This window comes from Camelus ferus, chromosome 6 (assembly GCF_009834535.1).
Source record: "Camelus ferus isolate YT-003-E chromosome 6, BCGSAC_Cfer_1.0, whole genome shotgun sequence".
NCBI classification, from domain to species: domain Eukaryota; kingdom Metazoa; phylum Chordata; class Mammalia; order Artiodactyla; family Camelidae; genus Camelus; species Camelus ferus.
In genome coordinates, this window is record NC_045701.1 from 33,108,607 (window position 1) to 33,130,206 (window position 21,600).

Genomic DNA, 21,600 nt, shown 5'->3' on the forward strand with positions numbered 1-21,600 from the left:
CTAATGGGAGGGACACAGGGAGTTTCTGAAGAGCTGGTAATATTTGGGTTCTTGATCTGGGTGCTGGCTGCATGGAAGTGTTCCCTTTGTGTAAACTGATCAGGCTGCACACTTATAATCCGAATACTTCCTTGTATGTAAATATAAATTTAAGTAATTATGAGATTAGCAAGCAGTTGTACTGTCTAGGTCATATCTGGATTCTAATTAGAGTTGTACATAAACATGTACACATATGTATGAGGTATAAAAATCATATTTCTTACAGTTCATTCCAATTTTCACACTTTTTGAGTTTATATATATGACAGAGAAATCTATATAGGGCAATTGGGAAAGCTGAACACTGACTCGATCTTTGATGACATTAAGGAATTTGTTATGATACAGGTATTGATTTAGAAGGTGCCTTTTTTGGGGGGGTGTATTTTATTTATTTTATTGAAATACAGTCTATTTACAATGTTATTTTCATTTCTGATGTACGTGACCGTGCTTTTTAAAGGTCTCTGTCTTTTGAATATATACAATGGAAATATTTAAGAATGAAATGAGATGACTTACATAAAAATGATTCAGTGACGGGAAGCGGATGGGAAATAAATGCAGTGTGTCTGGCCAGGAAGGTTAAGTGTTCTAAGTGGATGATGTGTACATAGGATACATTATACTCTTCTGTCTTTTCTTACATATTTACGATTTTCCATAAAAATTTTTTTATATAATATTGAGAAAATTCCATTCAGAAACATAAGCTTATTTCAAGCCTGCAGACCAAGAGGCTGATTTTAGTAAATGCACATAAATAATTACTACGCGTCAGCAGAGTTATCATGTATTACATTCATATTACTATTGCTATTGATAGCACAGATCTTTTGTTCCCCAAATGTTTTCTAAACTTCCATGAAGTTCACTGCTGATACCCTGCACAACCAAAAGCAACTCTGAAGGTTTTACTTGGCTAAACCAAGTATTTTATATTTCTCTTTTTGAGTTCTTCTAGACAAAACTAAATTTCTGAAGTGGCAGGAATGTGACTATTCATGCTCTGCCAGCAGCATTAAATGTTCTGAATCATGAAAATTTAACCCCGACTCCACAATTAAAACTCTATTATTAGAACAAAATTCTAAGTTGAAAGATTCTGAAGTATTGTTATTCAAGGAAAATATCCTTGGAAGCATATGAGTACCTCCCTCACTAGCATAGGTGGAAAAGGTGTATTCCCCTCTTGGTTGTTTAATGCTCTCAACGAATTCTGTCAAACAAGGACAACAAGAAAAGATGACCAAAGGACATTCCAGCTCAGAGAAGGAAGCCCTGTGTGCCTGATCTCCCTTTGCCGCTCTCATAAAGATGCATGAGGTGGCATTTAAGCCTCACCAAGATAATTCAGAACAATCTTATCTCAGAACGCTTAACTTAATTACATCTGCAAAGCCCCTGCTTCCAAATAAGGTAAAATTCACAGGTTCCGGCATGAGGATGTGCACAGATCTTCAGGAGCCGCTATTGGTCCTGTTGGTCCCTCACTCCCCGTTTGCTGTGCTGTAGTTACACTGGCTCTCTGGCTGTTTCTCAAGGTGGGCCTGCTCCCTTCTGTCACAGACAGCAGAGTGTTTGCCTGTAGCCCTGCTGTTCCCACCCTCTTCTCAAGACTTTAAGTAAACTTCTTTCCAAACATCACATCCCAGTTCATCACTCACTTTCTCCTAAAGACCTCAAGTTCTGCTCTATGCTCTCCTTCATTGAAATCAACTCAGGGTTTACAGCTGATTAACTTATGGCTCTCTCCCCATCTATACACCATAGGAAAAGTTACGTTATGATCATGTTAATTTTTGGTCCACAGTAAGATCTCAATAAATATTTACTGAAGGGATGAAAAAAATAACTTGAGCTAAATGGTGATGGTAAGGCTTAGAATCACTGATGCTCATGGCAGAGGTCAGCATCTCGCTCAGAACCAACAGAGAAAAGGCTAAGAGCATGAAGACGTGGAGTGTGTAATAAATGCTACTTGCTGTTCTTGGGCTGAGGAGAGAGGGGGCTCCAAGAGGACTGGAAGAAGACAGCAAATCCCAGGGTGGGCTGAGGATCCTTGCCAGGGCTGCCAGCTCACAAGAAGAAAGGGGAGAGCCAGCTGGTCATTGGCTCTTAGAGACGAAAGTGGCCAGTACTTTTCCAAAGTAAAGAGGCCCACCTACATCTCTGGCATGCATGGAAGGGGTTGCCAAAGCTCCTTAACTCAGGGAACAAAGAGGGAAATAAAGTTAATAAAAAATAAACCCTACTTGCTTTCTAGGGAGGGTAGGTCCTAATGACTACGGTTGCTTTCTATGGGTTAAAATGGGCTTGGTTAACAAGGGGTGGGAGTGGCAGCTGAAGAAGTCCTGAATTGCTCTGTGTAATATCAGGGGGAGAGCGGGCTCTGAGAAGCCCTACACTCTTCCTAAAAAGGTAGCTGTGAGAGAGCAGTCCCAAGAAGCAGGGCAGCCCGGGCTCTGGGGAACAGAGTACGTCATTACCTGCTATTGTATGTGATGTAAACACTCTCACCCACCTCGACTCAGGAAACTTCACAGCATCTACACTGCTCACTAATGCCCTTTGCTAAGTGAACTGCCTGGAATGGAGTCCTAACGGAGCACTGAGATCTGCATGTGACCTGATCTGGACCCAGGTGTGACCACAGACAGGGTACAGGTATGTGTGCAGGAGGCAGGCGAGGAGAGGCCAAGTGCTGTCTGGGTCACCTGGTAATTTACCACCAGGCAAGATATAGGTCATCTTTCCGAGAAATAAGGTTGCTATCAGGCAGTGCAACAGAGGTGCTACAATAAATGATCAATAATTCCCCCTTGGCTTCTGGTGATGGAGGAATATTCTCTGAGGAGTAGGACACAGCCTGACCCAGAAAGAAGTGGCTTTTGGAAGCATGAAGGTTAAGTGCTCAGGCTCTAGAGACAGAAGGACCTGGTTTGTATCCTTGCTCCAATGTTTACTGACTCTGTCATATGAGGTAAGTTACTGAATCTTCCTGCTGCTCAGTTACCTCGTCTGAGCAAGGGGAAAACAATCACGCAGGTCTCTCTGGGAGGTTTGGTGTAAGGATTGAAGGAGATTGTGCATGTAAGCTGTTTAGTCTAGTAACTGGCATATAATAAACATTCAATTAGTGTCAGCTATTTGCACTGCTGTTCCCATCTGAGACTTATGTTATGCTCAGCCGTTGGAAATTAAATCACACGTGTCAGGAAAGGAGAGTAACATCCTCAGTAGGATGCCTAAGTGGTCATCTGCTTCCAAATGGTCAAAGGACTAGTGGAATGTCTGGCAGGTAGATGTTAAAGTGATCACTCTCCTGGGGGCCACTAGACCCGGGAGTCCCACATCTGATGCCAAAGCTTCCATCAGCCACACCTCCAAATTCTTCCACTCCAGCTGCCATAACAGCCGTTCACCTGCTGCACCTTCTGTGTCTTCACCACACTGGTGGAAGGGAAAGGCTTAAGGTTTATCATCTTTTTGGATATGGCCCCTGGAGTCCTGGCTGCATCCTTTGCTAATCAGGACAAACAAGTGGGAACATAGGTACCCGAGACACTGTGGACAAGTTTGCAGAGGGAACTGGTAATGTGGAACTCTCACCACCAGCATTCAACCCCAAGGGGCAAAGTGAGACGGAATCACAGCCCTCGATGGCAGCAAGCCAAACCGAAGGCATGATGGGCAGTGGGCAGCTGTGGTGAGGAAATCAGGCTCTTCAAAGCACCGTGTATCTCAGCCTGCAGGTGCTTCGAGGATCTGGCCCCATTTCCCTAAGCAAGTTTTTCTCCCCAGAGACCAGTGCCGGGGCAGACAACCAGGAGACCACCACCACAAGACAAGCACCTGCCGCTCAACAGCACCTCCCATGTGCCAGGAAACATGCCAGGTGCTTCACACATCTAACCTCCAATCTTTACAGCCACACCAAACACTCAGCTTTATTGCTGAGGAAACCAAGGCATAGAGAGGGGAAGATACTGGCTCAAGGTCACACAGCTGGTATCAGTGCAAGATTCAAACCCAAGCCTGTTCGACTGCAAACCCCCAGCTCTTTCCTCCATCACATCAGGCAGCTGCTGGTTACTGAGCTCCCTGCACAGGCAAAAGCACAAGAGGAAGTTTAATTTTCAGCTGCAAAACAACTGGGTAATTGAACATGAAGAAAACATCACCTACCAGGTATTTGGTCATGCAGGTCAGTGGAGTTAAGAGGAAAAAAAAATCACTGAAACTTTGGAGAGACTGGAGTCACACAGAAAAGAACAAGCCCTCAGTAAGGAGTTCAGGACCACGTTAAGAGGCCGGTACACCCACCGTCGCAACTGCCCACCAGGATGAAGGGAATGGTACCTCCTCACGGGCACAGCTGAAACGCTGCTGATTAAGTCCTCAGAGGCTTTTTAAGCTTTTAATGGTAGAAGAAAATCCAAATGAATGGCATTAGTTTGCATAAAAATGAACATGGAGAAAATAAAATGATAAACCAGAAACGGGTTTGCAGAGGTTTCCTTTGTATTCTGAGAGCCTGTTATTAAACCACAGGGATTTCAAGCTCTCTGGGGACTGGGCGCCCAGCTTAAAGCCGAGGCTGTGGGCAGACTTGCCGCAGCTGCCTGCAGGGGTTTCAGGCTCTCCACCAAAACAACAATGTTGTAAGAAGAAAAAAACATTGACAGTATATCAGCTTAATTAAAAAAAACTCACACTCAACGACCAGCAAGCATCTGTGGGCTTTGTTTTTATAACATGATGATCAACCATACCTTCCAGAGAAGGTGGTGGAACTTAGCTCTGAACCAGGCCAGCACTCATGTCAAGCAGTAGTACAGCCACAAAGCAGTTAGAGGCGGGTGCCCCTGTGTTCCTCCCTTGAATGTACTGCTGTTGAAGGATTCAGTGTTTTCTCAGGACTCTGGAGTTGCATTTTGCACGATTCTGTGTGTACACACACACTCACACACACAAGCATGATGCTTAGCACGCTATCAGCCAGCATTTATTGAGGTCTTTGGTGAGCCAGGCTCTTTGTAGGTAGCCTTGCTTCTTGTTACAAGGTCTGATTTGTCCCCACTGTCTAGTGGAGGAACATGGTTCACAGGGGTTAAGTGTGCTCTGTGGCTGCAGCTAAAAAGGGATCTGGCTGAGCTCCGAACAGAGCTGTCCCTGAGCCCAGCCATGCTCTCCCAGAGCACCAAACCTTCTGACATATTTAATGACATTAAGGATCATCCTGCCTCCTTGCTTTAAACTGAAACCTGTCACTCATGTGCTGTTCAGAAAAGATGGATACTTTCCATCTTCGGAGTGCGTAATTTAATACAAGCCAATATGGCAGAGACAAAACTTGTGATCAGGCTCCTACTGTGTGTCAAGCCCCTTGGACTAGAAACCTTCTTCCGCCCCTCCCCCAGATTCCAATTCCTGTTGGAGGAAAGTGCAAAGTCACCGGCTGCTTTCCTGCCTTTTCTAGACCAGTCTCTGACAGATGACTGATGACTCTTACTCCTTGTCACCCGTAGAAGAACACTTTCAAATGTCAGATGAGGGTGATGAAGACAGTAACATTTATGAAGCATTTATTATACTCTGGGGCCAAACTAGGTGGTATATATATATATATATACATATCATCTTATACAATTTTTAAGAAGTTCCCATAATAGTCCACTGAGATAGATATTTTTAATCACCATTTTACATAAGTGGGAACTGAGGCTCAGAAAGGCCAATAATTCTCTTGAGGTTACACAGCTAGTCCGTAGAGAACCAAGACTGCAATCCCAATTTTTCTGTCTCCAAAGCCTTTTGCCCTTAAGCAGGGTTACTTCTGGTCGCTTTGATCCTAGAAACAGGATGAAACACAGATGGTGCACGCAGAACCATCACTTGATTAGCCATTCCTGGGCCCTGGCTTTTCTCCGCTTGTTACTCTGTGTGTGACAAAAGAAAGCCTATCAGAAGGGCTCCTGCAGCTTCTCACTGATACGGTGTACCTGACTTGTCAACATACACAGACAACTCTATCTTTTCAAGACCGATTAGAACTCAGGAAAACGATGCTCTACAGAGCACCTCTCACAAAAGCAGAACTTGAAAGTTCTAACTGGACTCAATGTGGCTAGGCTAAAATTAGAGCAATTCAACTCATAAATCTAAGTAAATCATGCCAATCCAAATCTTGTTTTCAATACTGCACAGACCAAAGGATTTATGATAGTAACTACACTATATTATGCCAAATGCTGTATCCTCAAAAGACTTCAAGTACTGCCATCGTATTCCTGCCTCTAGGCAAAAATTAAACTGGTCACAGGGAAATTTAAACTCATGTCTGCAAAACTCTCCCCCTTGCTTGTGACCTGTAAGGTATTTCCAGTCCAGATTCAAAGAGCTCATTTGATGAGGAAGAAGGTTCCTTTCTTCTTCTGACCTCGACATTCACAAAGCTGTACTGTAGCTCAAAATAAAATTAGATTTTGGAAAGAAGCGAGTTTGAAATATTATGTAGAAAAATCTTGGCAACAAGAGCCGTAACATATCATAGTCTTAAAGCCAGAGAATTTTATCTGGAAGGCTGGCTAACTGTGATCTTAAAAAAAAAAAAAAAAGAAACCTACAAACACACTTTTTTGAAACTGAAGGAGGCATTTATAATCCTAAGTGCATGTGGTTAGTAAGTCGATTTATGAAAATGAGTGATGCAAGGCTCCTTAGTATCAAATTGCTTTTTTTCTGTAATACTCTTTGGTAAAATGCAAACCAACGGTGGCCAAATTAAATGAAATCAAAGTCCATTTCACAGCTGCCCTCTAAAATTCAAGGTAAAAACTGTCATCATATAAAGGTTCCAGGCAAGAGTCCCTCAGTATTAACATTGAACAAATGAATGCTTCCAACAGAGACAAAAGGAAATAGGCACTAGCCAATAATGATCAAAACAGGACATCCACATGTTTATCCAGTGTGTGTATTAACCCCAGATTTCATTATCTGAGGTCTAAGATGGGTGATAGTCGTTGCTCAATAAATGCTCTCAGTGTTACTACCACCACCATCACCATCAGCCTCAGAGGGGTTGCCGCATTTGCAAATACAAATGCCCTTGGGGAAGGTATTCAGATTATGTATCAGTCTGTAAAGATTTCTCTCCTAATGTGTCAGAGCAGTCACTTGAAGGAATTATGTTTTTAATAGTGTGGGTGAGGGAAGGGAGAGAGGGATTTCAGGCTAAGAGAACAGTGGTCACCGTGACGGGCTGCAGAGAGAGGCTCTGGGAGGCTCTTAGCACCTAAGAGGAGCTGAACAGGACACCTGAAGTGAGGAGCAATACAGAAAAGGGAACGGAGGGAAAAGACAATCTCTGAAATACATACTCAGAAAAAAAAAAATCAAATGTAATCTCAGAGCTATGCTACTTCTACAGACAAAAGTGATACTTGAGGTAATTAGGTTTATTTATTCATTTATATTTGGAGGAGGTACTGGGGATTGAACCTAGGACCTCATGCATGCTAAGCATGCGCCCTACCCCTTGAGTTATACCCACCGCTCCAAAAGTGAACTCTTAATAGTTGCAAATTCCATGGAAAAGGGAGTATTGTGACTCGTGTTTATAAAAGATGTGGCAAATCTGAGTGTCTTTTGGAGACCTCGTATTTGAATTTAAGTTCGAAAAATGAAGGGTGACAGAGCCATGCTGTTAAGTAAGTGGTCTCTACAACTCTTACATATGAAGTATAACTGACAAATAAAGAGAAATAATTACGTACAAAAAAGGAAATGCATGAACTCCAACAGAACTGCTCATACGAGAACCAAGGACATTGCTCTATCAGCAAAGAACGAGGCTCCCCTGGATGAATCAATAAACATCAGGTCCAGAAAGGAAATGCAAGTTTCCCTTCTTTAAACAGTACAAAGGGCCAAGAAGCTTCAGAACTAAATCAACCAGGCCAGACCTGATGATAGTGTAGGAAAGGCAAAGTCACAGTTGTTTACTGCCAGTCCAAACCAAACCCAGTGCTAGAACTGAAACGGGTACCTGTCTCAGCCAGATTTCAGGGTCCAAAAGGAGAGCTGCCATTTCCAACCACCAAGCGCTAAGCACTGAGACAGGCCCCTCCCCTGTGTTAGGACACTTAGTCCGCACAGCAGCTGGCTCTCTGCCTTCCAGAAAGCCGTGGAATCACTGGGGGCAGGGAGTGGGGCTGAGGCTGATTCCAAAAGGCAGTTACATGCTCACTGCTTTGTGCAACTACCACTAAAGCCAGAGATTTCACAATAGTAGATTCCAGTCCACTGGCTAGAAGTAGTCATTACTGTAGCAAAAGCTTCCACCCCCCCCAGGATCTGGCTGGTGCTCTCTAACCATTTTTGTCCACGCATTCCTTCAGTAAAACAATTATGAGTATTATCCCAGTCCTGGGCATATATCTGGAAAAAACTCTAATTTGAAAAGATAAATGCACCCCAGTGTTCATAGCAGCACTGTTTACAATACATGACGTGGAAACAACTTACATGTCCATTGACAGATGACTGGATAAAGAAGTTGTGGTATATATATATACAATGGAATATTACTTGGCCATAAAATAATAAAATAACGCCTTTTCCAGCAATATGGATGGAACCAGAGATCGTCATACTAAGTGAAGTAAGTCAGAAAGAGAAAGAAAAATACTATATGATATCACTTATATGCGGAATCTAAAAAAAAGACACAAATGAACGTGTATACAAAACAGAGACAGACTCACAGACATAGAAAACAAACATGGTTACTGGGGGAAAGCAGGTGGGGAGGGATAAATTGGGAGTTTGAGATTTGCAGATACTAACTACTATATAAAAAATAGATAAACAGCAAGGTCCTACTGTATAGCACAGGGAATTATATTCAATATCTTGTAATAGCCTACAATGAAAAAGAATATGAAAAGGAATATATATTTGTGTTTATGTGTATAACTGAATCACTATGCTGTAAAAGAGTAACTAACACAACGTTGTAAACCAACTATGCTTCATTCAATAAAAAATCATGAGTATTAACTGCCAATCTACACATATTTGTCAGTTACAGATTTGGACTATAGCTCTATATATCATGGCGATTATAAAGAATACATGAAAGATAAAAAGTTGAAAACAATTACATTTTAAATAAATTTTCTAATATTTTCTTTTCCTAACCCAATGGATCAGGCAGTACACCACATTTAAAGACAATGGCATTTTGGCCTTTCCCCTCAAAAATACTCTCCCTGGGCACTCTCCATTCTATGTGGCCCCAAGCCCTGGAAGAAGTGATGGAGAAGTGGGGTGAAGCTGCACACTTGGCCGTTTCAGATAACCCACACCCAACTTCTTACAATACCCAGGCCCTAGAAAAGACAGAGCCACTTCCTTGAATGGCAGCCGACAGGCTCTTCCCGGGAGTGAGTGGGACAGTTCGCTCCTGCCTATTGATGTGAAAAGGAATGGCATGGAGATAGATCCTTAAATTCAGCTTAGCCTGTCTCTTTCTCATCTAACCCCGCTTCAACCAGAGTCAGTCCCAAGGTCAAAAACCAGCCCAGCAAGAAGATCTGGGCACATTTTCTTCCTTCCTTCTTTTGCCAGACTGTAGTGGTTCAGTGATGTCAGCCAAACCATCCAACCCCTCTGGGCTTCATTTTCCATGTAAACATGGGTATTCTATTTGAGAAGGACTAAGGAGTCTCCAAGCCATAAAAATCTAGAGTTCGAAAAGAAAATTCCTAAGAAGTTAATTTCCCTCATTTTATTTGCTCTGTAGGTTCAAATATTGGATCTGATATAATGTCAGATGTGAATCATTAATGAAATGCACTGACCTAAGGGAAAAAAAAAAAGCATCATACGTTTGGCTGATATTTACCACTTCCTCCATTCCTCATCTAACACCTATAAAGAAGATGTCAAATGAATTAGTGTGTGACCCAGACCAAAGAGATGAGGCAAAGAGCCACCTCTTTGAAGGAACATGAGGGCCGACTCTAAGTAAGACACAAACCTTCTCTCTGAGAACATAGACATGTACACACACACCATGCACACTGACATACACTTGCAAATGCACAGGAAAATCACACGATGACTTAACCCTATAGGGAGCAGGGACCAGATGTAACCTCAAAGAGAACTTGATCTAGAATTAGGTTAAATATCATGGAGATGACTAACCAGCTGTTAAGCACACCAAGTCAATAGCATATTTTATTTTTAAGGACTTCTGTCAGATGTGGGTTTTAAAATAAGCTCATTTTGGCCTGTGGCAGAGCACAGAGCAGAGAACAGAGCACTGAGGTTCCAGTTGCTTGTACCACTCATGAGCAGCATGGAGGTTTCCTCTCACAAGTTATCTGTGTGTGCCTCAGTTTCCTCATCTGTAAGATGGGTATTTTTCTTAACAGCAAGCCCAAGTTCCTAATTTCTCACTGTGAAAATTAAAAAAACAAAATAGCCAGCAATAGACGAATGGTTAAGTACTCTATGGTACTCAAGAAGTCATTAAAATTAACCTTATAAAAACTGTGAAAAAATTAAAAACCTTGTTACCATGTAAATGAAAAAAGGCAAAATTGTACCTAGAATATAATAAAGGGGGTAGTATTAAAAACATCGAACCTAAAAAGCCAAAGTCATGATTTTTCCCATTTTTTTCCTACTTTTTGTGGCACTTTACATTTTTGATAAAGAACACATTTAAATTTATAGGGAGAAGAACCATTGAAAAATGCACGCATCCAAAAACAATTGATTCTTACCTAGCCACAAGGTAAAAAAAGGATTCTAACCAGAGGAAAGTATGTATAAAACTCGGCTTACTCATATTAACTGGAAAATCAAAGAGGGCAACTCTCAATTCTATTGCTTGCTCTTATGAAAATGGAAACTTAGATCTGCAGAATCAAGGGCTGGATACATTCCTGTCATCTCAAACCTACTTGCCAAGCTGCTGCAACTTCTCAGAACAGCATAATTTGTTAAACTGATACAAACATCAAAAGGTAGTTGGGCATGAGGTCTACAACCTAAGCTACATGGGAGCCATGTGTGGCGGATCAAAAATAATCTGTGTTAAAAGGGTATGGGGGGGGCAGGGGAGACAGTATGAATATCCTCGGAGAGATGTTTAATAAAAGTGGAGTTTCCATTTTTTCCCTTGAAAGCCGACTTTAAGGAAATGTAGAACTGAAAATGATTACTGTGAGAAAAGAGCACTAAGGGCCAGTTTTGATATATTCAATGCTCAATTAAATGATCATTTATTCCCCTGTAATATGAACTCCTTCTTCAGGAGATGCACTCGGGTACCTCAGCAATTTGAGATAACAGCTTCCCACTGCAGGTTACAATGGAAGCATTTCTAAACTGCTCGCTTTTGATGATTCTTGTAGTCAGAATAAATCAGAGAGAAATCTACATTTTCTTCTTGGTAACTGGGCTGTTAGGTGCAATAAAAACTCCTGCTCAGCAACTTGATAAATTTCAAAGAAATTAAAAGACCACCCAGTAGCATTTTAGTACAAATAACAGCAAAGAAAACCAAAAAACAAAAACAAAAACAAAAAACTCCACCACATTGCAGCTCACAGACTGGAGCTCCAGCCCAGAAAGTGAGCCCTAACCAGCAGCCTTAGCAGAAGTGAGATTTTGCCTGATTCCCCCTCCAGGCGCTTCATCTGTTCCACACGGGGAAGAGGTGTCTACAACACGGGCCTGACCCTGTAGGGGCCGGCAGTCGGGGGAGGTAAACAGAAAGCAGACTGACAAGCACAACCCAGCCATGCTCACTGCGATCCTGGAGATGCCATGGGAGGCCAGAGAGAAAAGTGAACAAGGTCAGAGCACAGGAACTAACTGGTCATCTGGTCTCGTGCAGCTTTGCTGTCCTCATGGTCATCTCTAGCTTCTTCTGGAAAATCTAGCATATGCTTTAGCATGACTGCAACTGGCATGGAAACATCGCTCATAATCATTCTCTCTCTCAAGAAAGGGTAACAGGAAAGAGCTGGGCAAACAAGAACCTGATCTGGGCTGAAAGGCTGGGTCCATGGGCGTCTGTGCCTGCCTCTCCCACTTCTGCTGTTTGCTTACCAGTGCACTGGACTGACCCCAGGGAAGGCTTTGTTTTATTTTGTTTTCAACTTTCTTTTGATCCAGTGAAGACAGGTGTAGGAAAATAACATCTCCCATTTCAGGGACTGGAACTCGACTAAGCCAGTTCTAACTCCCCACAAAGGTGGATAAAAGGGCCTGAACACAAGGACTTCAGCATCCAGTATACCCAACAACGTGCAAATCCTCATGAGATCAGAGGGGAAGTCTTCAAACTCCCAGGAACAGAACGGCGTGGGATGCATCATTCCAGTTTGGAGGTAGGGGGGATAACTTGGAACAGAGAATTAAGAGAAGCCAGGCTTAGAAATCAGGAGTCAGAACGATCTTGAGATCCCTGGCAGGTGCGGGACAGAGGGGGAAAGTGAACTTGACAGGTAAAGGGGGAAAAGTGTGGAAGGGGAGGTGGGAAACGCCCAAGACAAATCTTTCACGTGATTCTGCCTCCCATGACATCAGTCACAGAAGCCTGTCACAGACACACATCAACGTGTTTTCTAAAAGCCGCAGATGAATCACCTTTATGTAGCAAGAACAGGTGGATATCCCATTTAATGACAAGAAAATAATATTGCTCGTAAAGCCTTATATACATACATATATGGTTCAGTTAATCATCAAAATGCCCTTGGGATAGAGATATTTCCATTATATAGATGAGAAAACAGAGGCTCAAAGACTTGAAAGACCTAGTACAGCCAGTATTTTACCCAGTGAGTCTTATGCCTATGCCTGTGTTCCACATAGCTGGGCTGGAAAAACACAGGGAGCAATGGGGACTCCAAATTACTGACAAGTGGCCACAAATTACTGACTATGACTACAAATTACTGACAAATGAAACCCTGGTGATGTTTAACTCACTGTACAACAGCAAAGAGCACTAACATCTAAAAGTCAGGACATCACCACCACCAAGGAATGCATCTGAGAGGACTGAAACCCTGCCGCTCGCTCGGCTGCTGTTTAGGACGTCAGCAGGCTTCCCAGAGCCTTGCCGGCCTCATTCCAGGAGAAGAGCCGCCTTAGTTTGCAATCTCCCCGCCACCGCGTGCTCTACCTTTGCAATTCGTCAAAACCAATCAAAACGAACAGAAGTGAATCAGCTGTGAAATTCCTGTTCTTCCCAGTGGGCTGTGTGGTGGGAGAGCGCGCAGATGGAGTTTCCTTTTTAAATGAAATGTTTTGGCACCAGCTTCTGTGAAGAGTTTTCCCTTGTTTCCATCTGGTTTTAGTATTGGAACACATACACAAGAACAGGGAGAAAGAAAATTCTGCTGCCGTGCTAAACCACTAGAAAAGCAGAAGTGGCCAACAACACATCCTCTAAATCCTTGGAGATTAAGATGCTTTGTACAAGGAATGTTGCCACATTGTTTTTAAGGAAGTAGGGAGTTTGGTGTCTCGGTCCGAGGCCTGGATGGAAGAAAAAAAAATGCTTAAGTGTGCACACCTGGGAGTGAGAAGGACCCAGATATTAGTCTCAGCCTTATCATCATCCAGCTGCCTGACCCCGGGCAGTGTCCTTACCCACTTCAAACCTCGGCTATTTCGTCTGTAAAGAGAAACTACAACAGACAGTACATCCCAACGCTGTTGTGAGGATTAAATGAGATAACGCCTGTTCACAAAATGATGATCCTGGGCAAGCCAGCTTACTTCTTTATGCTTGGTTTCCTCATCTACAAAATGAGGACAGTACTGTCATCTACCTCAGAACATCATTATAAGGAATTAAGTGAGTTAATATACATAAAGGGTATAGAACATTGACCAATACAAGAACTCAATAGATACCATTACTACTGTTAGTATTATTACTGTTCCTAATTCAAACGGGGGCTGGTGCTGCCCTAAGGATATTGAGCACGAAGCATGTGATAGATGTATGGCAGGTGCTACACTGAAGGTCATTTACCAATGACACCCAGTGGCAAAATCTGCTGAAAACATTTCAGAAGAAAGCCCTAATCCCAACTTCACCTAACTAAGGATATTGTTGTTGCAAATTTTTTCATATGTCTAAGCATGTATCACAAAACAGCCAAATTCTCAATATAAAGTATAACATAAGATACTGTATTTCTATAAAATAAAATAAAATAAAGGATGTAGAAAGACTCATATAATCAAGACACTGGAAATAACTTTGCTTTATTGCATTGTCTTACAGAGCTACTTAAAGTTTTATGGCTAGATTTACATACCAAATCTCTATAATAAAGTGATAAAAGGCTCACCCTGATGTATGTTCCAAATGTAGGAGAGTTTATTATTCAATAACCTTGGAAATTACATAGAAGACACTAGAGGTCAAAACTGTTCAATGTCTTTATCAATTCTGAAGAGTTCGGGAGAAATCTGGTCTTTAAAACATGGCTGTCTCTTCACCACACCCCTCTTGACTTATGTCAGAAAAAGTGGGGTGCTACAGCAGTACAGGTATGGCCACTGGGGTTACAAGACTGTGTGGATTTCTGTCTGTCACTTCCAAAGTGGTGGCCCTGTAATATCACGACCTCTCTGATCAACAATGGTCCTTTCATCTGGGAAAAGAACATACTGCCTAATTGATAGGGATGTTGTGAGGGTTAACCGGATTAAAACATATAATAAAATATACACAGATGATTGTTATTTTCCTCTGCATTGAAAGATGGATATTTTCAGCAATATTTACTACTTCTGTAATAAAGAATAATAAATAAATATCATCCTTACAGGCGTTTTGTATTTCTTCTTTCCCTGCTAATATCTTTGTATGCCTCTGAGTTCAGTGTTGATTTCTTCATTTTTCTTGGATAAAAACTCTTGGAAAATTAACTCACCACTCCTGAATAAACCATCTCTATCAAGGTCAAATTTCATCTGTCTTGTATTCTTCTCTTCTCTCTCTTCTAATATTTATAGACCTTGAGCTGAGTTCCAGTCTGAATTAGAAAGCAGATAAAAAAGAATGTCTTTCTTATGCCAGATCACTGACAATTAACTGTGGTTACCCTAATTCCAGTAACAACTTACAAAGCATGTCCTCAAACCCTCGTAAATGTTCTGAGTGTCCATTTGGATTATTAACAAGCTGAATTTCTCCCTACATGATATGTATGAAATGAGAATGAAATTTGCTATAAAATCCTAGAACCTCAGAGCCCAAAGAAAGCTTTGAACCTGTCAACTGAATTGAAGAACTTGTCATTCTGAATACCAGAGAAATTCAGAGCTTTGGCCATGGCCAGTCAAGAAGAAAACGACTAAGAAGTCCCTCTTTCAATAGACTTGAGTACCAAAAATACATCATTATGTCAAGTATACCAATAAGACAAACAAAAGCATAACTCCTCAAGACAGCGAAGCTTCTCAACCTCAGCCTAAGCGTCTCCTGCATGATACTTTCAAGATGCGGGTGCATTTCCCCCAACTCCTAGTGCTGCACTAGTAGGGCCTAGGTGGGACCAGGCCACCTGTGAAGTTCTAGAGGTTATTCTAAGGAACACTTCGGACTGGCAACCACAGAGATAAAGAACAGTATTGCCAGATTCTAGGCTCCTAATCTATATCATTACCTTCCATGGGGATCCATTTACATAAACGATTCCATCAAAGATCATTCAGAACTTTTTGTATAAGAAAACTTGGCTCACTACAAATTTAAAATCATTTTGAAAAGACTAAGATTTCCTGTTTTAACAAAATATGGAAGAGAATGCCTTAATCACAGAAATTAAAATTTCTTCATGCTCCTTCTATGGGGACAAATGAGTAGCAGCCAAGGAAAGATTTTTATCCATCTACGGACATGAAAGGTAGCATTACACATTCTGTATACAGAATTAAAACAGCATCAAGAAAATAGACTTTAAACATGAAATTGCAGAATGTTCAGCAGGTAACTGGCCTTGAATAATAAACTGATTTTAATTTCTTAGCATGATTCTAGTTTAGTTTCATAGACCCAGACATCATGGAGAGGGCAACCAACTGTAGAAACGACTGTGGGCAGAGCTTGCTGTACACTTTGAATGAGTTAACAGCTCTAAGCTATAAATAAAGTCTATACTATAACCAGGTATGTAGTAAGCCATACATTTAAACAGCATCTTCCATTTAAGCATCTACTGGGTCTATACTTGGCAACATACCAGGTGCTAAAAGCAACTTAGAACCCACTGACACACAGACCAGAGAAATGGAAGCACAGGTTTAATAACACACAGCTGCTCCTGTTTGAGGATTCAAAAGGCCGTCTAGGATAACATCTCATATCTACAAAGGAGAGAGCTAGCTTCTGTCCACCTTACCAGGCAGACGGAGATAAAAAGGTTAATAAACTCTTACAATCATCCCACAAGTGACTCTGTAAGACATTTTGTAAAATCAATTTTACCGAGATACGTATACATATAATAGGATGCACCCATTTTAAGCATGTAGTTTGATGAGCTGTGGAAAATGTATATGCCCCAGTTAACCATCACAATCAACACAGAGAATTTAGACCATTGCAAGAAATCTTCTCATGCTCCCTTGCAGTCAATCATAAACTCCACCCCCCGGAAATCACCAACGGGCTTTCTGTCACTATAGCCTAAGTTCTGTGCCTTCTAAAATTTCCTATACACAGAATCATACAGCATGTAGTCTTTGCTGGGTTTTTTTCCCCTACACAGCATAAGGCTTCTGAGACTCATCCACGTTGCTGCATGTACTAGTAGTTCACTTCTTTTTACTGCCAGGTAGTATTCTACTGCACAGTTACAAAAATAATTTGCTTATCCACTCACATATAGCTGGACATCTGAGTTCTGATTTTTGATTATAAATAAGACTGTTAGGAACCTCTAAGTACATGTCATTATGTGGACGTATGTTTTTGTTTCTTTTGGGTAAACGCCTAGGAACAGAGTTGTTGAGTCATATAAATGTATGTTTGACTTTATAAACAACTGTCAAATTGTTTACCAAACCGATTCTATCATTTTTACATTCCCATCAGCAAAGTAGGAGAGCTCAAATTGCTCCACATGCTTGCTACCACTTGGTATTGTCGGTCTTTTTAATTTTGGCCATAGCTGAACAGAAAAGTTGAAACCAAGAATGCCAACCACAGAGGCATCTCTATATGACAGTATTTGCGTGCAATTCAAAAAGCCAGTCAGGACGCCCAATGAGAAAGACTCAGATTCTACCAAAGGTCCATGAATGAACTGGAGAGATTATTTCTTTCCTTACACACTTATAGCGAAATAACTCAAGAAAGATCTTATTTCCTTTGCTCCAGCAAATTTTGGATTTCTCCAGAGGATACACAACCCACTCTGAAAATAATAAGCCTTATGATCACAGGCCCCTACCTCTCAGATTACAGATTCTGCCAGACACTGGTGGAAAAAAAACTCGCACAGAGAAACATTAGTAAAAGACATCAGATATATAAAACACCCATGCTTATACACGCATATGTTGGCAAGCTTTTAAAGCTGATATTCCTCTTTTTTTAAAGAAAGAATTTAACTCTTTATGCTGTTTGGAAAGTGATTAAAAATTATTTGCAGGCATTGCCCTGATTTGGACACATTCTGTCTATTCAGAATGGATAGCTGGTTTTCATCAACCAAAACACAAGCGTTGAAGGGCTCAGACTCCCAGAAAGCAGAGGTGGTTGACGCGGATAGCAGGAAGGGAGAGCTGTCATTCCCGGGCTCTGCTTTCACATCACAGCCGCCTGTGCGAGTTCAGCTGCAAAGACTAAGTGGGACAGAACAGAAGACAAGAACTCAGAATCCAGCTTAGTCTTCTAATGAAGATGCCCGTCCGTCCCTCCGCCAGGAATGCAAATGCCCCCTGTACTCACACCAGCTCTTTCCAGACCCAGTGAGACCCCACTTTTCCTGCAGCTCTAGGTTCTCCCAAATCCTCCCCACACATGCTTTCACATCACTGTATTTTTCCTCTTTAACCTCTTCCCAGTTCATAATTTTGTTTACTTTAGTGAGTAATGTATATACATCTACTGCTCCTTTCCCACCAAACAAGGTAAACTTCGTGAGTTTGTCTCCTAACTGACCCCCCAGCACCGCGAGCGCTCAGCACACTAAAAGTGCTTAATAAATATTTGAGTAATTAATAACTTGCTAATTAAAACAATACCTGACCAGAGATGGGACTGTTAGCCCTCTATGCTTCGTGTAAGTTAGAAAATAAAGGTGGCTGCTTCTTTCTCAATTATATAAAAGATCAAACTGCCAAAAACTTGGTGTCAAAGTTGCCTGGCTTTCCTCTGCCCTAGTTTCCGTTAAACCAGCTACTTAAATGTCAGACCTCCTCTATCAACCTAACCCCTCGAAATTCAAATCTATGAAAAGGATGAAGACTTTCAGAACAAAAGACTCTCCTCTATTAGAATGCAACCAAAAAAGCAATTATCATAGTTTCAGACTTTAAACCTGAAGGTCTGTGTAACTTGTAAAGAAAATGCAGTTATCCAACAAGCGCCAGGTCACTACCTCCCCTGGCAGGGCTGCGGTCATGCTATTTCAATGGCAGGAGGCAGTGAGAGGCCCCGCATCACTCTTGCAGACTTCATGATCAGAAGCAGGCTGACAAGAGCACGTGCCTCAAGGGCAAACAAAACCACCCTCTTTTTCAGTTTCAGGCAAAACTCTAGGGGCTTCTAGACCATCCACCTTTTCTGCAACTACCCATCTTCAAGAAATCTCAATTATACACTGAGAAAATAGAACGTAATAAAACTAGAATCACTGTGTCCATGCTCGTCCCATGTTCAGCTCAGCCCAAATATAAAACAAAATTCACTTGAATGCATACTGCTCATGACTGATGCAAGCAAAAACTCCAGAATTGACACTTTGAAATGTGAAAACACTTTTAAGACCTGAATCTCATTAAGAAAATACGAGGAAGGTATTTGGAAAGGTGATTTCCTTAGATATTAATTGAGCCCCTATTATATGACAAGCACTGCCCAGCACACTAAAGGATTGGAAATGTCCAACAATCACCAAATTTTATAACCTGAGAAAGAGAGACCAATATTTCAAAGTTAACTCTCTCACACTCGTTTAGATAAAAGCTTTCTTCTAACCACTTAAAAGGCCTTCTTACTGAAGGGCTATGTTCTCATCTCATTTTAAACTAAGACAGTCTTATCATCTTTACATGTTCTTTCTAGAAAAATGTTATCTCTACCCTAAAATAAATTCTAATAAGCTTAAATGATCAGAGGCTTAATTCTTTAAAAAAGCTAAAAATGTCCAAAAATAAAGTTGTATTCCCAAGCCACAATTGAAGAAAATTGGGAAAAAGATGCATTAGGGTAAGCGTAATTCTTCCAGTGCCCAGTTACAAGAAATATCAGAAATATTACAAAAGCCCCAGGTGCTCAGATTAGCATCACCCACAACTCTATGGAAAACTTATCCAAATTTTATCTCAAAACACTTGGTATGACTCCACAGGGAAGCCCACAGATCTCCCACAAACACAAACAGAAAGAGAAAAAAAAATAATCCCACAAAATTCTAAGCGTAAGAGAACAGATGCCTCTTTCTGACAAGGAACAGCTGTCAGGCAAAGCTGTGATTTACGAGCTGGGTCTACTTGCTCATATTCCATAACGTGTCAATATTTATCTTGAGACAAACTATTACTGATTATTGGCAACTGTGAAGAGAAAGAAAAGTCCATGGAACTCAGGCTGTTAGTAGTAACAATTATGCAAACTCCAGGAGCAGTTCTGAAACAAAAATCTCAGAGAAGAGCCCGTTTTGTGTCGGGGCCCTGGTGAAGGAAAAGGATGGACAAAGGGATGTGTCTGCCAACCCCTTTACGGAAGCTCTTAATGAAACAGAAAACACATTACAATTGAATTTCATTACCTCTTCAGACAAGGCAACCTCAAAAGCCGACGTGGCACGAGTAAATACAGATCAGAGAAGGCAACAGAGAACGGGGGATGGGTGGAGGTCGCATCCAAACCTGAGGATACAACCCTCCTGGATATCTTAGCATTAACTGCTTTACAACAGAAGCTGTTTCAGTAATATTCACATCTGATTTTCATTACCTGATAGGCAGATGTATGTTAAATATTCGCCTTGACCCCCAGTTGCCAAGAAAGGAATCTTTTTCTTTGTCCTCCTCTTGACTTGGACAGCTCCCAGCATCCTTTCATCCAGCGGAGCAAAAATTTCCTTGCTGATGGCAGATTTGGCGCTCATTGTAGACCAAGGGAGCAGAGCACTCAGGGAGTTTTCTAGAGAAGAACAAGCAAAGGCAGGTTGAAACCGGCAATATTGTCAGAGGCCATGTAAGAACGAGCACCAAGTCGATTTGCAGGTGAAGAAAATTTTCAATTGGTGGTCTAACCTCTCACTTGCTTGAAATGTATCAGAGAATCATTAAAAGCAAGAGCTTCACATAGATAATAAATGGTGATAAAAGTACTGACAGAAAGGGAATTCAGATTTCCTCGCTGAAAATGACAAACGCCATGTAAGATGAGCAGCACAAAATGGGATCTGGAAGACAGGCCAGTCTCTGACCCACCTGCACCTGACTGTAACTGACAAGTGGTACCCACCCCATTCCCATCCTGTAAGGACCACGGTTTCAAATTTCCAGCCGAGAGGTCTTTCCACTGTCTAACCATCTTCCAGGTCAAGAGGTTCCTCAGGTAACTTCAAAATCTCCTTTAACTCTAACGTAAACCCATTTCCCTAATTCCATTCATAGCAGAAATAATTATATCATCTTCCACATGATAAGTATACACGCAATAGAAGACCATTAACTTAATCACCCTTCAGCTGCTTTGGAGCAGGCTAAGAAATTAATTCTTATTTGTATTTGTTGGCATCTTTCAACAGGTGCTATTTTCCAGTGCTCCTCTCCCTCTAGATGCCATGCTCTGGACCCCTGCCAAATTCTCCAGTTTTCTTCAGCCAAAGTGGACACAGAATTCTTAAAAAAAAAAAAAAAGAAGTCTGACTAACGCCAAGTATTTTGGAAATGTGACCCAGCAGTTCCCACATGTCATGCTCCTGTGGTTAACTGGCAGTGTGTGCCCAATAATTAAGAAAATAAAGCAGCATGTTGCTGACTCACAATGAGTCTCCCCTCTCCCCTACCCCCAAATTTACATATATACAGTCCCCATGTTATATTTGGTTTTCCAAAGTTGTACTTCCCTCAAGGTCTTAATTTTGCTTCTTTGTGTTTATTATATTGAAGGTCAAGCTTAATCTTAACGCTATCATCGAAAAACTCAACTGTAACTTGAGTAAGCATCTTCCATTCCATCATCCTAGTCAGAGACTATGTCTTAATCAGTAACCGACATTTGTTCAAGCAATTAACAAATCAGGACTAAAGATGCAGAGAGGA

The 21,600-nt window shown here is 41.4% G+C and overlaps 1 protein-coding gene across 7 annotated transcripts in view; it reads right to left on the minus strand.

Moving 5' to 3' along the window:
• The window catches only part of STXBP6 (syntaxin binding protein 6), a 222,443-nt gene that overhangs the window by 136,851 nt on the left and 63,992 nt on the right, over positions 1–21,600 (minus strand). For 6 of the 7 annotated variants that reach the window (XM_032481800.1, XM_032481801.1, XM_032481802.1 and 3 more), the window contains exon 2: positions 20,282–20,470. In XM_032481800.1, coding sequence (XP_032337691.1) covers positions 20,282–20,435 — 154 coding nt within the window. In that variant the 5' untranslated portion in view covers positions 20,436–20,470. Of the gene's footprint in view, positions 1–8,095; positions 8,118–20,281; positions 20,471–21,600 lie in introns of those variants that run through there. The other variant, XM_032481806.1, reaches the window with a different exon arrangement.